Raw genomic sequence first — 19254 nt, forward strand, 5'->3', positions numbered from 1 at the left:
TTGATCTAATTAATAGGAGGTCCAACTACCTTATACATCATGTGGAGAGGATGACAAGCTAGACCAAACTAGGTTATTTTCTTCTCAATTAAGTCACAAACCCATTCAAGAGCATGGTAGTGCTTTAATACACTAACATGTTTCAACTTGGTAAAGCTTCCACAGAACTTACGCGAGTTTGCATCACGTTACAATTCTTGTAGTAATTAACAGAAAGCAATCCCTCCATTTTATATTGAATGGGCAAAACTCTAGTTACCTAGCATAAATAGCTTGAGAAGGCCCATTCCTTTGACAAAGATTTGAACTATCATAACGCAGCCAATCAAGAACACCAAATTACCAATCCACTTTAGGGTAAGCACATGAAAGTCGAGATACAATAGATTACAAATACCTATGGAGACGTTGTAGGCACAGTTGTCTATCGACACTTGGGCCATTAGAGCACAAATTTAGTGTGGTATATATAGCCCAAGTGAGTGCAAGAATGATACAACTGCAACATACAGCTAGGTGAGCATAGAATGCTCACCTATAAATCCAAAATTATCACCAAGATGCCAAGTTGTAACAGATGTAGCGCTCCTCCAAATAGCCAGCATGAGTATGATAGGCGTCTTCACTAGCATAACTCGTGCTCAGAGCATGATAGTCCCAATTTTCCCACATGCACACAAAACTTCCAATCAAACATGTCACAAAACAAAAAATGTTGAGTTCGGCTGGGTCTTAGGGTAGGAGGGCCAATGAAAGATCAGGTTGAGTAAATCCACCATATCAACTAAGACAATGTTCCAATAAATCCACGATATCAATTCCATGAATACTTGATTAGGTAGACATTTTGTACGTTTAGAGTTTGCCATCTAACTATCTTTTTGACATCATTTTGATTCAAAATCATGGGAGAATTGACGTGGGAAGATTTTAATTTTGTTAAATTGGCTCATGTAATTTGAGTTTACCTCAAGCAGCTCCTCTACCGTAATGTGAAGGGATGTTCAATGGGTGAGCATGGCAAACAAGGAATAAGAACAATAGCTACACTTAGGTTTCCTATGGTATTAAATCCGTTATACGTTTTATGAGGGCTACACAGATCAGCTCTACTTCTCTCTTCTCAAAGATTCAAAACAACCTGAGTATGGCTGGACAAGGTATATAAAAGGATAAATAATTATCTGTCAAGATTACAGCCCAAAAACCTGACAACAAATGGGGGTATTCCATTCCATTATGGCTAGCTTGCTTCCAGCTACCAGAATGGATTTACAAGTCCCCTCTATAACTAAACAACAATATGTGATAAGTTTCTCTTCTTGGCAGGGTCCATATTGAAACGTAAACAACCTCCAAATCCTGTAATACAGGACCAGGGTTGCACCTACCAGAGAGCTTCTTTGCAGGACTTCTCACATCTCAAAAACTATACCTAGACCTACAGAGTTACAAAAGGGCCACCTTCCTCTCTTGCATGTAAGCTGGCTCTCTACCGTGAGGCTATAGGCTTGGTTCCTTGCTGTTTCCTCCCGACAATCTGGTGCCCCCTCCTGCATGTGCTTATCGCCAACAAGCTCCTTCCTGCAATCAGGAGACGCACTACAAAGTGCAGCATGCATGACTACTGGCAATCATCACCCCATCCAGGTCCTCCATAGTAGAAATGATAGCCCCATTCTGTATTAAAACCATCTTGAACATCATAGCAACCGGAATTTTCTGAGAATGTGTCAATCATATTCGGCGTCCGAAGGTTGTTTGTGGCATCGACAATTTGCAAGTTAGAGAAGTATGAGGCTTTCCCAAATCCCTCTGATGCAAAATGCCCGCTGCCCATTTGCGTGTCAGTGTGTCGGCCACCTGGCTCCGAGTTTACAACTTCTCCTCCCCACTCCACCATTGTTGCTGAGTCGGATAAATATGAAAACAAAGACGATGGCCAGTAACCCAAAACAGAATTTCGCCCAAATGACATCCACCAATCACCTCCTCGAGGGTCCTACAAAACAAATACATAGTAGCAATGATTTATATGCAGGTGTGCTTCGTGATGCTACATGGTCCTATCAGCTTTATACAGCCCAATTAGGCTTTCAGATAGATCGCTATTTGAATTTTGCATCTGCAGCAACTGACTGCATAAGGGAAGAACTAATCGAAAGTAATCACATGGTCTTTCAATAAGGATAGAGAGATGAAGCTAAGTTTTCTACCTTCCATATAAGGATTTCAATGTCAAACTGTTTGTCATTATATGTTGACACCGGCGAAATGGAGGCTCCCAGAGCAATTTGATCATTTATTTGCACAAAGCCCGAACAGAGTAAGTTGTAACATCCAGTCCCTTGATATGCATCACTCTGGTAAGCGAACAACATGAATGAGGAACCAAGACACTTAGGTCCACATCAAAGGTGGAACACATGCTAGTAAGGACTTACTTACCGTCCAATAGATGAACAATCGTGTATTGTTATCCCCATAAAGGTCAGGGCTCACCTGTGTGCAAAATGCAAAAGGGAAAACTTCAGTCGAGACTCTTTTCCAAAGACTCCTGCAAGTAGAAAGGGCAGCTTTGGGCTACGTGATTGAGTTACCTGCCAACCAGCTTCTATGCTGTTCAGATCACCATCAAATGATCCAGCTAAAACCCATAGTTGAGAGAGACTGAACTCATTTGGCACTTGTATCAAGGGGTTCCACACATTGATGACCGCCTTTGCTCCATAATAGTTATCCCCTTCAACATAAGCAATGGCATGCTGCATGACAAGGAGACTGAGCTAAGAACTGCCGGAGGTACAAGCTTACTACCTTTTAAAACATAAATATCCAGAATGAAGAACACGACAAATAAATTTTTTGACTTGAAAAAAAACAACCCTCTTCATATCTAAAGTCTGATACAAGCTGCTTATTGTCAACCAGTCTTGAGCACATCCCATTTAAGCCATAGATAGCACGCTATTTCAAAAGAGGCTGTTGATATCTTAGGCAGCGGTCACGCAAAGCATAGTTATCCATTAATTACTTTATCAAATAACTAAGCCTCATGCATGATCAAAAATGCATCAATTATTTGTTTTGTATACAGATATGCAAGTCTTCTTATAAATATGTCGATTTCACAAAGTTGCTCCAATTAACATCTAATGGATAACTCATGCCTGCGTGACCACATCCTTACATGTGGCTATCCAATATCCCACAACTTCGTTTGTTGATTAAGAAGAGGAACAAATGTGGCTATCCAATTTCTCACAACTTTGTTTGTTGATTAAGAAGAGGAACAAATGCTATGTCTCAGAAGAATGGCAAGGTAATTAAAGGCAAGGAGCCTATGTCAAGTATTTTTTAAGGACCTTGTGAGTATCTCCTTTATGTGATACTGCACAAAAAAACCTCCCAACCCCTGTCCACCGTTGGCATTAGCTTGTCTGCGGGCATGCTTGCCAATCTAAATAAGACTTACCTGATGACCATTTTCATTCAGAGCATTGCGTATTTGAGGTGCTTTTGGAGGCGGTTGAACTGGCCTATGCTGCTTCTTTCCATAGTTTGCAAACTTGGTAGCTCGTAGCAAGTCTGCTTCGGTTGTTCTCCTAATCGGAATGGTTCCACTTGGGCATTTTTCAACTTGATGCCATAGTTGTGGCTTGAAAGGAGAGGACACCACTTCGCTCACTTCCGATTCTTCCTGTTTTCTCCATATTCCTTCAGGCAGAGAAGGAGGTTCCATCTACAAAACACACATTCCAATGAGATAGATTGAACATCAGACCCCTTTCACAATCTGCATTGATCCTGTCCGACTCAGCTGCATGACAAAGTGCAGCAAAGTAGAAATGAAGCAACCAGTTTACATATTTAAAGATGTTCTTGCTCATATTACAAATAGGCACATTCACCAGGCATCACTATGAAGTTCTGTTATGCTTAGGAGCAGATTCACCACATGGATAAAGATGCATGAGACGTGACAATTATTAGATAGTAGTCAAGACACAAGGGCCACATAGAGACTTAGATAGAGTTTGCTTTTGCACACTACAGAATGGGCCACACTGAATTTGATCGTAATATAATCCTGCCAAGGTCACTGGCACATTCAGCGGCAAAAGCCCGGGCCTACCAACATAGCAGCCAAGCAAACATGGTGGTGTTCATTCCCAAGTTGTACTCAGTGCGATTATAGCCAAAACCTGGAGCTTGAAAGTCATTGGCCAAACTACTAGGTTCCTAGTAAAGCATCAATTGCATCCTTGAAATACAAGCATGTACAATCTGCCGACATTATTACTGAAGCAAAGCGGATAGTGGCTAGCTAACCTGAATTTTGTGATCCTTGAGTTTAGGATGGTCAAGTGCAGGTTGCTGAGAGATGAGCACACAATCAATGGTATCACCATCTGGGCTCTGCAGAGCACATCAATGGACCTGTTAATAAAGTGCTTAGTTAAAGCAACATCGGTTGAGCATCTAGATGCATGAAAAATGTTGATTCCATCTCATATTTGCAGGCGAAATTTGCAATTAACCAAAAGAGTAAGTCCATACCTTGATACTTGCAAATGCTGGCTTGTTTAACCTGTGAAGGTGGGTGCGAGTTCTCGCAAGCCTTTCACTCTTGTAGAACCTCGCAGCCGAGGTTGGGAAGTTCTGAGCGATGATAACATGGATGACGAGAAGGAAACTCCACAGCTGGGCAGAACATAGGCAGGAGTCCAGCTTAATACGTACCATTTTATGAGGGAAAACATGCGTTGTGTGCTTTTGTGAATGCCTGTTTATGCCAGGGGAAGGATGGAGACCTATGAGCCTACTAGGTACTATGAGGGATAAAGCTAACTCCTTTCCTTGCTACAAAATTACAAATTGTGTGTGTGTGTGTGTGTGTGTTGTGGGGGATTGAAGGCCCTGAAACAGCCCACTTCTTTGTTGTGTTCTTATCTGGACTCTCTTTGGAATAGAGGCGTTTCTGAGGGCCACACTTCGCAGATGAAAAGACCCATCATAACTGAGGAGTGGGGTGGGACATTTTCTTTATCTATTTCAAAGCCAAGCCAGGAGGTGTAGAATTATATTGGGCGGGGCGCCCCAACTTCAAAGGATACAAGAGAGCGGGTTGCTGAGGTCTCACTGTTGGATGGAGTCGCTTCATTTCATGCTCAAATGCGGAGAAATATGAATGTCACCGCGCGCCCCACGCTCACAGCTTGCTCGCCTTCTCCATTAGTGGAGAGTGCACGTGTGTATTTTAAGGGGGGGCGGGGGCACGGGGGAACTCGGGGAGGGGAGGGGGGGGACACCCAATACTCACTGAGAAGACTCTCGTAAGCAGCTCAGTGACCCACAAGTCTGCGAGATCGCTGCTTTGTGTATGAAGGACGTGGAGAGTGAGAAAGACGGCTCGGGAGAGGTAGAGATGGTTATGGTTTCGCCCAGGTAGATAGTGTCGACCTGGAGCCGAGTGAGAGAGTTTGGGTGTAACGAATGCTCGCTTCTCTGCGTGACAGACTTGAGAATTTTGGCAGAGGGGCTTTTATGAGTAGACGCCCATGTTGTACTGACTGCGAGTGTGATAGCTTTTTCTTGGAGCTCCAGAATCCAGAAAGAGAGAAAGGGGAGGACAGGGAATCGTGATGGGGTTCACGGAGATGGTAATGGCAATACCATCCCTCGCCGCTCACATGACCGGCCTGGACTTGTACTCTGGAGACCGTCACCGCGAGCGGCGAGAGAGTAGGCCTAGAAAGACTGCGCAACGCTCGGATTGCAATAAAAGTTTGCAAGCAGAAGAGATGAAACCTGAAATTATTATGCAAGGAGATTGGCCCACTGTGTCAATAACTAGTCTTGCTTGGTGGGCCTTTGCCTTACATAATCAGATAGATTTTGGGCTGGTTATGGTTGGTGTAATTGCTATCACCTTGGGTTTTGTTGTGGTGACACAAGTTCAAATGCGTAGAACCAATTGGTAGGCACTAATAATAGCTAAGCTTGGAACTTAATGAGCATTGGGAAGAAGCAAGTTATGTCCCATAGTGCTTCATATACGACAAAGGGCTATTAAAGATGAAAATTGAATTGCCAAAGTGTTCCATATACGACAAAGGCTACTAAAGAGGGTAATTGAATTGAGTAAAAAGATTGCAACTTAACCTAGTTTGGTATTTGTTTGCAAATTGCACCATTCAACAAAGTAATATCGACCATTTAGTCTCTAAACCGTGGAACCATCTTTGAGACACCTATTTACTCGGTGAGCCCAAGGTTCCTTTTGCAGCATCTCGACGCAGAATCCACCATGTGGCATTCGATTTTTTTTCAAAAAAAAACATCGCCGCCATGAAAAGCTCTAAAAAAAACTCCGCCGTGAAAAGCTACCATGTGAATTAAATAAAGAAAGACTCCGCGTTGCCTGCGTTGCAGTTCGATCTTTGTAATCAAGTTGAAGGGTACTTCGGATGCTTGCCAACGTGATGAGCACTCAAATATTTTGCCATGTCTTTGCTAGTTTGATTTCAGGTCTTCACGACAATCACATGCATTAATTAGTGTACCTACGACTTCGGAATCGCTCAACATGCAACTTACCTTGACAATGTACAGCGTCCGCACGTCGAGGTGAGCACTTGCAAGAGGTCATCATCGTAACACACACACACACACACACACGCACACTTACAGGATAGGGAGCCTCACGAGCAGGTCAAATTGGGTTTTCTACCCATGGCGAAAGTCTATTCTAGTGCTACTGAAACATAAGATATCAGATTTCAATCAATGATCAGTTGGCCTAATCTCATTGCCTTCGCAAGCCCATTCAGCACATTGGGGAATATTGCCACTAGTGCAAGTCATGGTCTGATGAGCCGTTCGATTCAGTCGCACTCCTCGTCCAGCTCGGATGATAGCCTATATGAAAATTTGATGAGGCAAGCATTTCGAAACGATCTGCAGAAAAACAAAAACATATCTCATGACCAATTCAACGCAGAATATGGTGTCCGCGGTAGTTGGTTAATGTGTAACTCCAAGGAGATGCAACAGCATTGCAGCGGATCGAAGTCAAGTAGTAAATCATGCAGGTGCCTGTCCTGCCAATCAAGATCAAAAGAATAGTCAAAGAGCAGAAGCAGAAGCTAATTCTTTTTTTCACAAAAAGAGATTTGATGTTGGAGAAACTGACGAACACGGACTGCAAAGTAATGGCATTTCTAGAGACGGGAATACCAATATATCAGCACCTATTAGCCTCCAGGAGTTCAACAACTGGGTGGGATAGCAGAAACTCTATAGACAATATGGCCTATAATGCGGCCTGTAAAGAGCTTCTCTTGCTAAATAACCATGATTCGGTATCAGATCCTATAAGCAAAGGTCCATGTACACAGCAGCTATCGGATCAAGTTCAGATGGTTGCAGATGACAGACATCAATTTGGTATTGTAGCCAACACAAACCCTCATTTTCCCTTGGAGGAAAGGTACTTTAGGGCGGATAGTGAGTCAGCTTTCTTTGCATCTCGTAGTGGCTTAGCATATAAGATCCATTACATTGGCAAAAATTCAAGGAGGGTTGTCTGGACAAAGGGGTTGGCTGGGGTGTTGTGGATTGGAGGGCTGCCAGGGCTTAAGAAGTAGAGTTGGTTGCATCGGGTGGTGGCGGCGACATCGATTGGACTGAACATATGGAATCTGGTTGTATGCAAAAAAGGGTTAGATTTCTCGCAGGCTTCATGTCGCCACCTCAATTGCATTATTAATAGAAGTACTAGTACCACTGTCATAAGCACTGACTTCTGCATCTTTTGGAGGGATCCCACCTTGAGAGCCTTCAAGTTGCATGTTTTGACTAGAGATTATTAGTTTCTAATGGATGGTTTTTGCGTCCCCTGCACGCGAAAAGTGTTTATTGGAGGCCCAAAATCAATGAATCTTTAGAGTTGTTTTTTGCTCATTACTGCTCAAAGCACGGGACTCACGAAAGTTCGGAAGCAGACGCTCAATACAGAAAACAAATCTATTGCTCTTGAAAATGAGATTGTCAAAGGCATCAATAGATCTTTTACAATTGTTAGTGACGAGCTTGAGTAAATCGTCTCTATGGCAAGAAGACATAATTGATGACCGAAGCAGCTTACAATACACACACACACACACACACACACACACACACACACACACACAGAACGTAATACTGATCAGAGGACATAGAACATAAAGCTACATCTGCATGTTTTTTGTATGGCAGGGAGGACATATATTCACAACACTACACGATCACATTGCACAAGCGCGACTCCAACTCGAAAACATTGCAAGGTTCGTTTTCTGCATCCAATTTTCCACACGCATGCATTTGCTTGGCGTAAGACATAAATGCTACAGGGCAGGGCACAACTTCCGTTTCTTATAATTTTAGGAGAGACCACAGTGCCAACTCTCCACCATACTTTTGTATGGCACCTTTGTACGACATGCACTATATACTTTGCACTTTCAATCTATGATGTTTCATTGCAAGGCGATACGTATAACTATTCACATTGCTTTTTTGTAGCTCGACTCAAAAGTCAGCCTGTAGATTGGACAATCAAAAAGCAGTTATACAACATTGCAGGTCAGTAAAGCAAATCATTTATTGTTGCAGCTCATTCATGCTTTATCTATTTTCTTGTTTTAGAATTTTTTGCATTACTTCCTTTGCTTCGGTTTATTTGGATCTCATTTTCAAGACTATACACTTGATGTCAATCCACATCTGCACATGTTAGTTACACATGCAACTCTTTACATGTGCTTGCTAGCCAATGCATGTGATGTATTACAGTAGTGAGTGCATATGGTGTATCACAGTGGTGAATTCACCTTGTGCATCTTTACTTTAGCTCTAAATAATTGATACCACACTAGGTGTGAAAATGATTGATGTCATACTATATATGTCCTCGTTTCTCTCGTACTAGGTGTCAATATGAAGTTCTCAAGACCTAGAAGATTACAGTCCAAGTATCAATAAGCTAGATAGCAATGCTAGATACTAAATGTCACTTTGCATATGTCCTATTGTATTCTATAGATGCTATATAGCAAGGCCCACCAAGCAAGACTAGTTTATTCTCAATCAAGCGTAGTCAATTTTCCTTTATTTCAATGTATAGGTTGAATTGCCAAATTGTGCAAAAAGAAATGCATGTCTATTTGATATATAGATACGCTGATTGAAATTGAGCATGTGCTCGTGAGGAAAACATGGCTAAACTAAACTTAAGGAAGCTTTTGACAAACTCAAAAATACAAAAAGCATAAAACTTGAACTACACTATCGACCTGATAATCACGTACGAATGTCTTCCAATTGTGCAAGCCGGAGGACAATGTTTGATTCAAGCTACAAAAAAGCAATGTGAATAGTTAAACATATCGTCTTGCAATGAAACATCACATACTGAAACTGCAAAGTATACAGTGCACATCATGCAAAGGTGCCATACAAAAGTCTGGTGGAGAGTTGGCACTGTGGTCTCTCCAAAATTATAAGAAACGGAAGCCGTACCCTGCCCCATAGCATTCATGTGTTGCACCAAGAAAATTCATAATCATGGGGTGTTGGATACAGATAACGGACCTTGTAGTTTTGTCGAGATGGAGTCGCGCTTGTGCAATTGAAACGTCCAGTGTTGTGAATATATGTCCTCCCTGTCTGACACAAAACACACTTTAAGACAAATACAGGAGATGTGGCATATTGATTAAGCTTAAAGAGAAGCAAATCTAATTTTATATTCTACGTCGAAGGTTTGCTACATAAAGAGTTATGGTTGCTTTTCGATAGATTTTCCCTTGTTAAAATTGCACTATCTCTCTCTGCTTGATCGTCGACTCTTTCTCCTACCTTATGCTGTAGCCAGTTTCCTATTTGTAATGTGCCCTCTCCTTGTAGACCAAGCAAAGCTTCTCCTCAATTATGAAACTTGTCGGCCATGCAACAGAATGCTATCATACGTAGGTCTGTCCTCAAGAAGTCTAGGAGTCTTTTTAATTGCAGGGTTCTATTCATGGGACCGACCGATGCTTGAATCTGACCTTGGAAAGAGAACTCCATGTTGTGAACTTGCATTGGCCAAACAATACATTTGCCTACTGCTTTCCCTATGCAAGGTCTCATGATAACGGGCGTGTTGAGTTTGGCATCCCCATAGAGGAAGACACCATATTTAGTCCGCTCATCACTATTGCAATGTGGATCTCACGAACTTTGTACTTTACTTCAGTGCTAGATGCTTGATGTCAATCTGCAATGTCCTATTATATTCTATAGATGTTCTATGGCAATGCCCACTAAGCACATCTAGTTATCACAAAAGGGTGTGTGTATGAGTGGATGGCGAGGATGCAATGTGTGTGACAGGAGGCTTACGATGAGTTTGTGTGGAGGATTTATCCAAGGCATTGAGGCTTAGAAGTGAACAAACTCTAGGAGGCCGCCTCGTGAGAACGTCTCTTAGAGCATCAGAATCTATGGGGATTGAATGCTCTCACACACTCCCTTATCTGCCCGAGCCTGGGAGGTCTAACACTGGGCCAAGGAGGCTCGGCAACCAGCTTGTCAAGGTATTGGCCAAACAACGATGAATAGCCGAGCATTCAACCATGGACGACACTAAACACGAACACAGACCTGCAGTCAACCATGGACGACACTAAACACGAACACAGACATGCACACACAAGAATGGCGAGAGAGCGAGGCACACATGAGAGACAAGGCAGCATCAGGGCTTCCGACGATATCTGAATTCTGAACTATATAACCAGAGGCAAGTTAGCATAGCGATGGCATTTTCTGAGCAGGCCTTGTGATCTTTCATGACCTACACCCCCGTTCTCTACTAATCGACAAGAACGGTTTCCATCTCTCTCTCTCTCTCTCTCTCTCTCTCTCTCTCTCTCTCTCTCTCTCTCTCTCTCTCTCTCTCGCACACACACACACACACACACACACACAGAATGGCTAGAGACTTACTCAAAGAATATTGAACTACTTACTGGCTTTGCAAAGCATCATCTTCAAACTATTATGCGTCTGCAAACCACTGCCTTATTGAAGCTCTGAACTGGTGTTGTCTCATGATTTTCTTTAAACATTAGCATTGAAGTTTGAAGATTAAGCTCCTTGGTTGTACTATCGATCAATGTAAGCTCCACTTTTCTTAGGCTTCCAGTGTGCACAGCAATTGCTAAACCAAATTACTATATATTGAAAGGGCTCCGTGTTGTTTACCGCTAAAACTTGTGTTATCAGCGGGGTGGAATTGGGTTAAAGCAGGTGGCCTTGGCAAAGCTTGCTATTGTAGGCGAGGATGAAGACAATTTTGCCAGCAACAATAGAAGGTGTAGTAGGTGGTTTCCATAGATGACTATAAGCAGGATGGATTGTTGCACGACATGCCCCAACTTCAATGTTCGTATGTTGAGGCTTGTACCCTCTCTCATCTCTCTCTCTCTCTCTCTCTCCACTCAATTACAATATGAAAATTGACCTCGTTAGAGTAGCCATGAGAACTACAAATTATGAGTCCTATTTATTCATGTTGTACTAGCGTTAAAGCCGCTATAGGTATTATTGGATTCACCAACTTATATATCTTTGGTCACGATTTTGCTTCGAGTGCTTTCCTAACATGAATCTTCTTGGTGCTCGTATCAGCCTGTTGCTGATTGTTAGTGAGAGCCACAGAGTAGAACTCACCGACAGATTTGTCCCCTTTTATTACAATGCTAGGCCAATGTCACATATATTATTAAAATCCTAACATACGCAGAGCTGTAGTTTTCCTTCAAACATGTACAAATTTGATTTCTGTAGTCGCCAGCTTCAAAACCTCAGCTTCGCTCAGAGGGGATCCATACCCATCACTCAGGTGAAGTCTACACTGTAGATCCTTATGGTGGAGGAGCTACTGCAGAATTGAAGCACATCTTATTGTTATGAGCGTAGCATTTTGCTGCTTAAAAATCACATCTTATTGTTACGAGCGTAGCATTTTGCTGCTTAAAAAGCTAACACTCATCGTAGTAGATTTGATCAAGGGTAGCTTTTATCAAGGGCTATTGTTGTGCCAAGTGGCTCACTTCAGGCTCAAAAAAAGAGAAAATCATCTTAGGCTCACCAAGGATTTTTTATTAAAAAAACCTTGCTTTTAAGTAAAAAATTATTGTGAGCTCATCGAATCACCAGTGCTGCCCGTCTTTTTCTCAACCTTCTTGCACACTGCTGTCAGCTCCAACAAAACACTATAGGGAGGAATAGAGGGCCATGTGGTGTTTTCCACAAACTAGTGTTGCTTGTTGACCTCGTCTACAGATGACCTTGGTAGCTTTTATGGGCTCCTTTGCAAACTGTGGCGCCCTCTCCTTGCTCTCGTTGGCTTGCTTCCTTCCCTTTTTCTATTCGTTGACGTTGGATTTTCCTTGTCAGCACTCTGCTCAACACTTTTTCTACAGGCGCTACATCAAGCCCTTGTTGCTGCTTCCACTGCAACCCTCTTCCCTAGTATACCTTCTACACGTCCTGCCCGTAGAAACACTTCAAGCAATGCAACCTGCCTCTTAACTTTTTGATGGCATCACCTGCAGAATGCTCTACCGCCACTGTACATACAGATGGCTTCAAAAAGAAAACGTTGCCCTAGCGGCATCTCTTTTTCCTTACAAGCCCTGGCATCTCTCCTAAGTGAGCTCCCCGCCCATCGACTTTCTCCTCCTTCCAAGAGAATTGTCCTCCCGATCTTCACTCATTGCTCCTTCTATGCAAATGGCCACCTCACCAGCATTCCCTTCACTTGCTCTAGTCTTTGCTCATCTCTGCCCCCCCCCCCCCCCCCCCCCCCCCCCCCCCAAATCAACCAATCGGCAACTCCCTTTATTAACAGTGCTTATCTTCCGCACATTTCTGGGTTGCAGATCGTGCCACTGTAAAAAGCAGCACTATTTTTACTTGTCCTTGCGAGGCTCCTGGCCATGCGATACGATTTGTGGGCAATGGCTTGGATCTTGCCAAGTGGCCACTTGTGGGCTCAAAGATCCAAAAACAACCTTTGGCTCACCAAGTAAATAATAAAGGGAAATTACCAAAATACCCCTCTAATTTGTGGAAATTCCCAAAATACCCCTCGAATTTCAATAATTCCCAAAATACCCTTGTATTTGTTCTGGTTGGATTGTTCAATATTTTCTAATCTTCATTTCTTTTTGACAAGTGAGACACATTTCTGAGTGCTTAGCATGTAATTTGTCACAAATTACCTCACAAAAAAGGCATTATGTCCAACAATAATGAAGCAATTCATCTCCAAAGCCTACATAACCAACTCAAATTCTAGTTTTAGCAACTTGTATTGATAGACAATCACTTTTCTTATGAAAAGCTACAAATTTTTTAATCTTTGGAGAAATTTAATCTCACAGCAAGGGGTATTCTGGGAATTTTGGAAAATTTGAAGGGCATTTTGGGAATTCATGACAAAATATTGGGGGTATTTTTGGGCTTTTTGAAATTTGAGGCATATTCTGGGAATTTCCTCTAATTAGTGTGGTATTTTGGTAATTTTCCCAGTAATAAAACCCCCAAAGTCCATTGCCGAAAATGGGCTTCGTGCCTTGGGATGGGTTCACCGTGGGGAGGTGGAAGATGCCCCCTAAAATCCCATCTTTCGGGTGGAGGAGATGGAACATGCACTCTTCCACTGCCCAATTGTTCACACGAGAGAGGGTAGAAGAGGGAATGGAGATTATCTTCTGCCGCCCGATGTGATCATAGGGGAGGGGCGCTTAACATCCCTTTTGTATTTGAAGAAAATGAATATTTTTTTTCTTTTCATGCTCACATCGCATGTGGAAGTTGGGGGGGGGGGGGGGGGGGGGGGGGGGGGAGAGCGTGTTGTCGGAAGAAACTTTGAGGTTTTCTACCATGCACTGGCACTTCCATGCGTCACTTCCTTTGCCCGATGTAAACAGGTTGTCCTAGTTGGTAGGTTGTGGTTGGATGCAGGTGCGCTGGTATTTTCTTCCGCCGCCTGTTGTGAACCCAGCCTTGGTTACAGATGATGGATTTCCATTCAAATCCATCACCAAAATGAATAAAACCTTGCACAAAAGGCCTTCTGTCCTACAAGATGAGAGGATAGAACATCATGTTGTACCTAAGCTGTCTGGGCTCTTTCTGGAGTTGGAGGGGGACAATGTGTTGATAGGCCCATTTGATTCGTTCATGAGCCAGTTGGAAAGGAGGTAACAAGTTTTTGGTGGGAAAAATGGATTAGGATTTAGGCCCATGTCACATGACGGTGGTGGACATATCCTACGTGATGCAAAGTGTCTGGTGGCCATTTTGAGCCAAAAAAAATTGTGTCATAAAATCTAATATCTAACTACCCAAATGATTTTCTCATATTAAACTGATCATTTAATGTGGGAGAATAAATGAGAACAAGAGTTAGAATATAGACATGTGCTAATGGATCTATCTCAACACGGGACCAAAGTCAATGGGTCCAAATGAGAGATGGTCGGTCAAAGTGCAATGCTAGCTAATGGAGCGTGAAAGACCTTAGGTTTAGCTTCATTAAAGACCTCTGGAATTGGAGCTGATCTCTTGAGAGAGCTAATTCCAGTGTTGAAAGATTTTAGCTACTAGTATGGGAAAATTTCAGACAGCAGACTGAACAGGAATCAGAGACTAAACTGGAATGTGGATACTGAAATAAGAATCAGACTTAGGTACTAGAATTAATGTTCAGATTCAGAAGACTGGACGAGAAGTAAGTATAACTGAAATATATGCCATGATTGGGGTTACAGATCAAGATTACAGCGAATATGATTACAGAGAGAAAGTACAGCCGACAATACTGCCAATGATTCTCAAGTACAATTATAGCCAAAGCGCTAACCCAAGTGATAACAATTGCCAACCCGATTACAATGTAATGGGCCCTATTTATACACTTTGGATTTACTGTAGTAATTACCATAGTAATTACTAAGTAGTTCGCTGCCCATCTTCTAAGAAGACGTTCCCACATAGTGACTTTCCAGCCGTCTACATCCTTCCCTTCTTTCTTGAATTTTGGCAAGATTCCAAAATTTCTGAAAAATTCCCCTGTCTGAATCTGATGTGAGACTGAAAAATCCATCGTCTGGTTCTAATGTTGGGATGCCGGCTTGACCACTGATAGAATGGCCATTCAAAGATTACGAGTAGGAGTTCAAGAAGGACCAGGGATTGCGAGAGGCAGCGGAAAAGGCCAAGGTGGAGCTGTCATCTCTCCCTGCCTGCTGAGAAGAAAAGTCGCCACTGAATTCTGAGATGGAACTACCCAGTATCCTTCCATTGGACTATCTTCCGTTTGCCTTTGCCTTTTGACCGAGAAGGTGCCTGAGAAGTCCCAGTACCAGCATTCTCCTTTTGAATCAGTCGGTAAATGGCCTCCTGCTCAAGCTGATCCCGCCGGTCGGTGGTCATTTTTGCTTCATAAGGCGTGAGAGAATGATAAGTTTTGGTGTCAGGATCATAGAGTGTACGCCTGCCCTTACTCAGTCTGGTTCTGGCCAACTTATGACAATGCGAAGCAGTATGGGTCCATCCTTCTGGAAGAGGCTGTTAGTTTTGACTCGAGCTTCGAAAAGAATCTCAGCCATCTCCCTGTACTGTGGTGCCAAACCCGGCTTTGCTGCAATGTCTTTTTCATGCAATTTGGAAGATTCAACCGTAAGTTGTAGCAACTGATTAGTAATCCTGGTCAGTCCTTTGACTTGAATCTTCCACTGGCCCATGCACAGCTGGATCCTTTGCATCTCCTCTTTTAGTGCCTGAATGTCATTGATTTGGAGAGCATCATTGAACAACGTCTACCAAGTCTTCCATTCCATAGTTGACCGCTCATACCAATCCTGAAGCTCATCAGTAATTTTGAAGTATGTGAGACGATCAACCGGTTCTTGATGTTGAGGATACAACGCTGGAAAGAATCTTGGCAGCTCGGTTTCTCTTGCTAGAACAGCATACAAGAGAACTGGAGAATCAGGCACAAATTCTAAGAAATTGAGAACAGCCTGGTTCTCCTATTGCATCATCTTTCTGGTGATTCTCACTAGCTGGAACAGTGTTCGGAGAGCAGTTGCTTATGCTCCGACTGACATTCTTGTATGAGGTCCTCTACTAGTGGTTGTCTGGTCCTCAAGAATGGCTTTGACTCTCTGATCCAAAACACCTCTGGCAGTTTGCATTTGCACCAAAACTTCCTTGAGTTGTACCCTAACATCCTTCATACAGCGGTAAGTTGGTTTGTTACCCAGCAAAAGTTCCAGTTCTAGGGCTAGGGAGCGACAAGCTGCAGTAGACTGTCTTTGCCAGTGCGGGTTTACCACTCTCTCATCAGCATTGAGTATCCATTCACGAACTCGTTCCAGCAGTTGGACTGTACTAGGATGCGCAGGTAGCCGACAAGCTTCTTTATCATGGAAAGCTGATGATTTCCAATGTTCTACAATTTCCCTGGCTCCCACATATAGCCTTTGAAATCTTTCCAAGTCAGTCAAGAGATCATCATCCTTCAGATACTTTCTGGTGATGGAGGCCTGTTGATGTCTCAATTGCCTATTCAAAGTAATGAGTTGCAGTGAATGCTGATGATCAGCAACTGGTACCTCATCCTGTACTTTCATTTTCCCTTCAACATCTTTGCTGAGATGGGACTCATCAGTTGGCTGATTCCCAGTGGGAGTGGGCTGCTGCTCTTCAGACTGTTGGTCACCCGACTGGTGCTCTTGGTCTTGTCCTTCGTGCTGGCCCTCATTTTGATCTGGCTAGTCTGGTTGTGACTGGCCTCCTTCATTTGGCCCTGTCCCGACAGTACCAGGTCCTGGAGGTGGAGATGGTGGTGGGGCATCATCATCATCCTTTGTATGCCCAGCTTCTTGATCATCCTCCTCCTGATCAGCTTCATCTTCTTCGTCTTCTTCTTCCTCATCCGGAGAAGTCTGCTATTCAATGTAATCCATTATAGCTTGGTTCATCATAGCATTATTGTACTCACTCACCTTGTCCTGCAAATCGCTCTGCATACTTTCCATCAAGGATTTTTTATTCTCTAAATTGAAAACAGCATTGCCTGATGGATTTAAAATTTCAAACAAGCTATTGTAGATGTATCTTTCAGTCAGAGAAGCCTTCAGAGCTGTATGGTGAAGTAGCAGTTTTTTGAATTTCGTGCGCTTCATCCTGAGCATTGTTTCAGCCCACTCAGCAGCTCTCAGTGCTTCATTCCTTTGATTCTTGATAATCATTATTTCAGATTCGGCCTTTGCTAGCTTTTTGTTCAACAACTCATTAGTCCTTTTTGATTGAGCTTCCAGTACCCTGTGTTGTATGTTCTGCTCTTCTTGGGCTTTTTGGAGCTTTTCAATCTGATGTTGTGCTTCTGTCAAGTCAGCTTTGAGCTTTTTGACTTCTTCTTCTGATCCAGCAGCCTCCATCAGTTGTCCCATACAACTGACAATTGTATTCCAAGAAGATTGTATAAGGACTGAACATCTGTCTTTGACTGTAGTTGTTGACTGTAGTTGGATCAAAATTAGTAGGCTCATATATCCACTGGAGCCACATAAGGTAGAGTTGTGTAATCAAGCTTTACTGAGCAGAAGCTTTCCAGTATCTGTAGGAACTCCACCAAGCAAAGTCGAGAATGCTGGACCTTTCCCTTTGTCCAGTTGACTCTTGCCATGATCTTTCCCAGACCCAGTAGCAAATGTATTCTTTACAACTGATTGGTCAAGCACAGTCTTTTCAGCAGATTTCTGCTTAGTCTGACTCACTACAGCTTTCTTAGTGGTTACTGCCTTGACCTGGCTTTCTATCTGCTTCAAAAATTCACTGCTTTTTGTCAGTGTAATTTTTTGCTTCTTTGAACTGTCGGCTTCTTCTGCAGTTGCTTTCCTTTTCAGGTCGGTTGAAATGGTTTGACTGTCTATTTCCTCGCCGTGTGAGGATAGTTCAAAGTTATTTGGTTCAGAAATTAGCTTCTCACTCCAAGCCTTCTTTACCTGCTCATCAACATCTGCTGCAGTAACCCAATACAGGAATTGCCAAACATACCAGGCTTTGAAAACAGTTTGAGATTTTAGCTTGGCAGTTTGCTGGAGTACATTGTGTGAGAGAATTTGGAAAAGGTTGATATGAACCTGTGGATCCAGTATCTTGGCCAACAGCATATAATTTTTTTTTTTCGGATACATACTTTGGGTTGTTCTTAAGGCTTACTGCTTCGGTTACAAACCTATAAGCAGTGGAGGCTTCCAGTCCTGCTGGAACTCCTTGAGCACTTGCCTTGCGCTTCCGTCTAGCCGTTTCATCTTCCTTCAGAGCGATATTGATTTGCTGCGCATTTGCCACAGAAGGTTTGGGCTCATTGGGCATCCGGAATGCAAATGCTATGGCTTCTGGTGTCACTGACACCTTCCTACTATTTACCATGGCACTGCCATTTTCAGCATCAAAGGAATCAAGAACTTGCTTGATGATATCTGCATCAAAAGCAATCCTTGTAGCTTGCAACACAACTCAAAGATCCCAGAGTTGTAGCAGAGTCAGTGCTTGATCAGTAAATACATAACGCTGAATTTTACTGTACGGGATAACAGGAAGGCTTGCCTTTGCCTCAGCAACTATGGCATGGGTTTCCTCAAGAGACTCCTGCATCTTCTCTGAGCGTTTCTTTCTACCCATGCACTGTGAGGTCGATGACGATGAAACAGGCGAAGGAGAAGATGAATTACTTGTTGTGGCGAAGCCGTTTCCTGGTGTCGCTAGCAAGACTATTTGACAGTCAACTGTCTCGTCAGAGGTCGAAGTTTGCGGCTGCAGGCGAAGAAACCTCGGAGCTTGGCGATGGCGAATGGTTGACAGGAGGGAAGCGTCGCGCAGGGGATTTATGAGAAAAAATGCTAACTCTCCTGACTGTTATACGCGTTCGCACCATAAAAGCTCCACCACTCGCCGCTCCTAGACTTTTGTGCGTCGTTGTTGTCGTGGCAGACATGCATTGGACAAGACTGCGAGCCATCTTTGAAATGATTAGCACTGGCGTTCCATTTGACCGTTGGGCGCTTAAAAATTGGAAAGTGTATCTATACTGGTACTGGACTGATTTCCAGTCTGGCTTGACCATACTGGTACTGATTCTAA

The 19254-nt window shown here is 43.0% G+C and overlaps 1 protein-coding gene across 1 annotated transcript; it reads right to left on the reverse strand.

The window, feature by feature from the left end:
• Positions 1–1141: 1141 nt before the first annotated feature.
• On the reverse strand, positions 1142–5753 carry LOC147451842 (protein neprosin-like). The gene is made up of 7 exons (XM_086517712.1): positions 4561–5753; positions 4333–4419; positions 3476–3742; positions 2601–2765; positions 2449–2502; positions 2217–2363; positions 1142–2002 (listed from the first exon to the last, which is right to left on the reverse strand). The coding sequence occupies exons 1-7, from the start codon at positions 4744–4746 to the stop codon at positions 1625–1627; spliced, it is 1284 nt and encodes a 427-aa protein (XP_086373838.1). The 5' UTR covers positions 4747–5753; the 3' UTR covers positions 1142–1624.
• Between the last annotated feature and the right edge of the window lie 13501 nt (positions 5754–19254).

Source organism: Adiantum capillus-veneris, chromosome 8, assembly GCF_014529385.1.
Source record: "Adiantum capillus-veneris isolate H3 chromosome 8, ASM1452938v2, whole genome shotgun sequence".
Taxonomy (NCBI): Eukaryota; Viridiplantae; Streptophyta; class Polypodiopsida; order Polypodiales; family Pteridaceae; genus Adiantum; species Adiantum capillus-veneris.

Excerpts from the sequence above, each read along its gene's own strand:
- LOC147451842 (XM_086517712.1), bottom strand. The coding sequence starts at position 4,746 with ATGGTACGTATTAAGCTGGACTCCTGCCTATGTTCTGCCCAGCTGTGG. Across the intron at positions 3,743-4,332 it reads TCAAGGATCACAAAATTCAG|ATGGAACCTCCTTCTCTGCC; the intron begins GTTAGCTAGCCA and ends TGTGTTTTGTAG. Across the intron at positions 2,503-2,600 it reads GCATAGAAGCTGGTTGGCAG|GTGAGCCCTGACCTTTATGG; the intron begins GTAACTCAATCA and ends TTTTGCACACAG.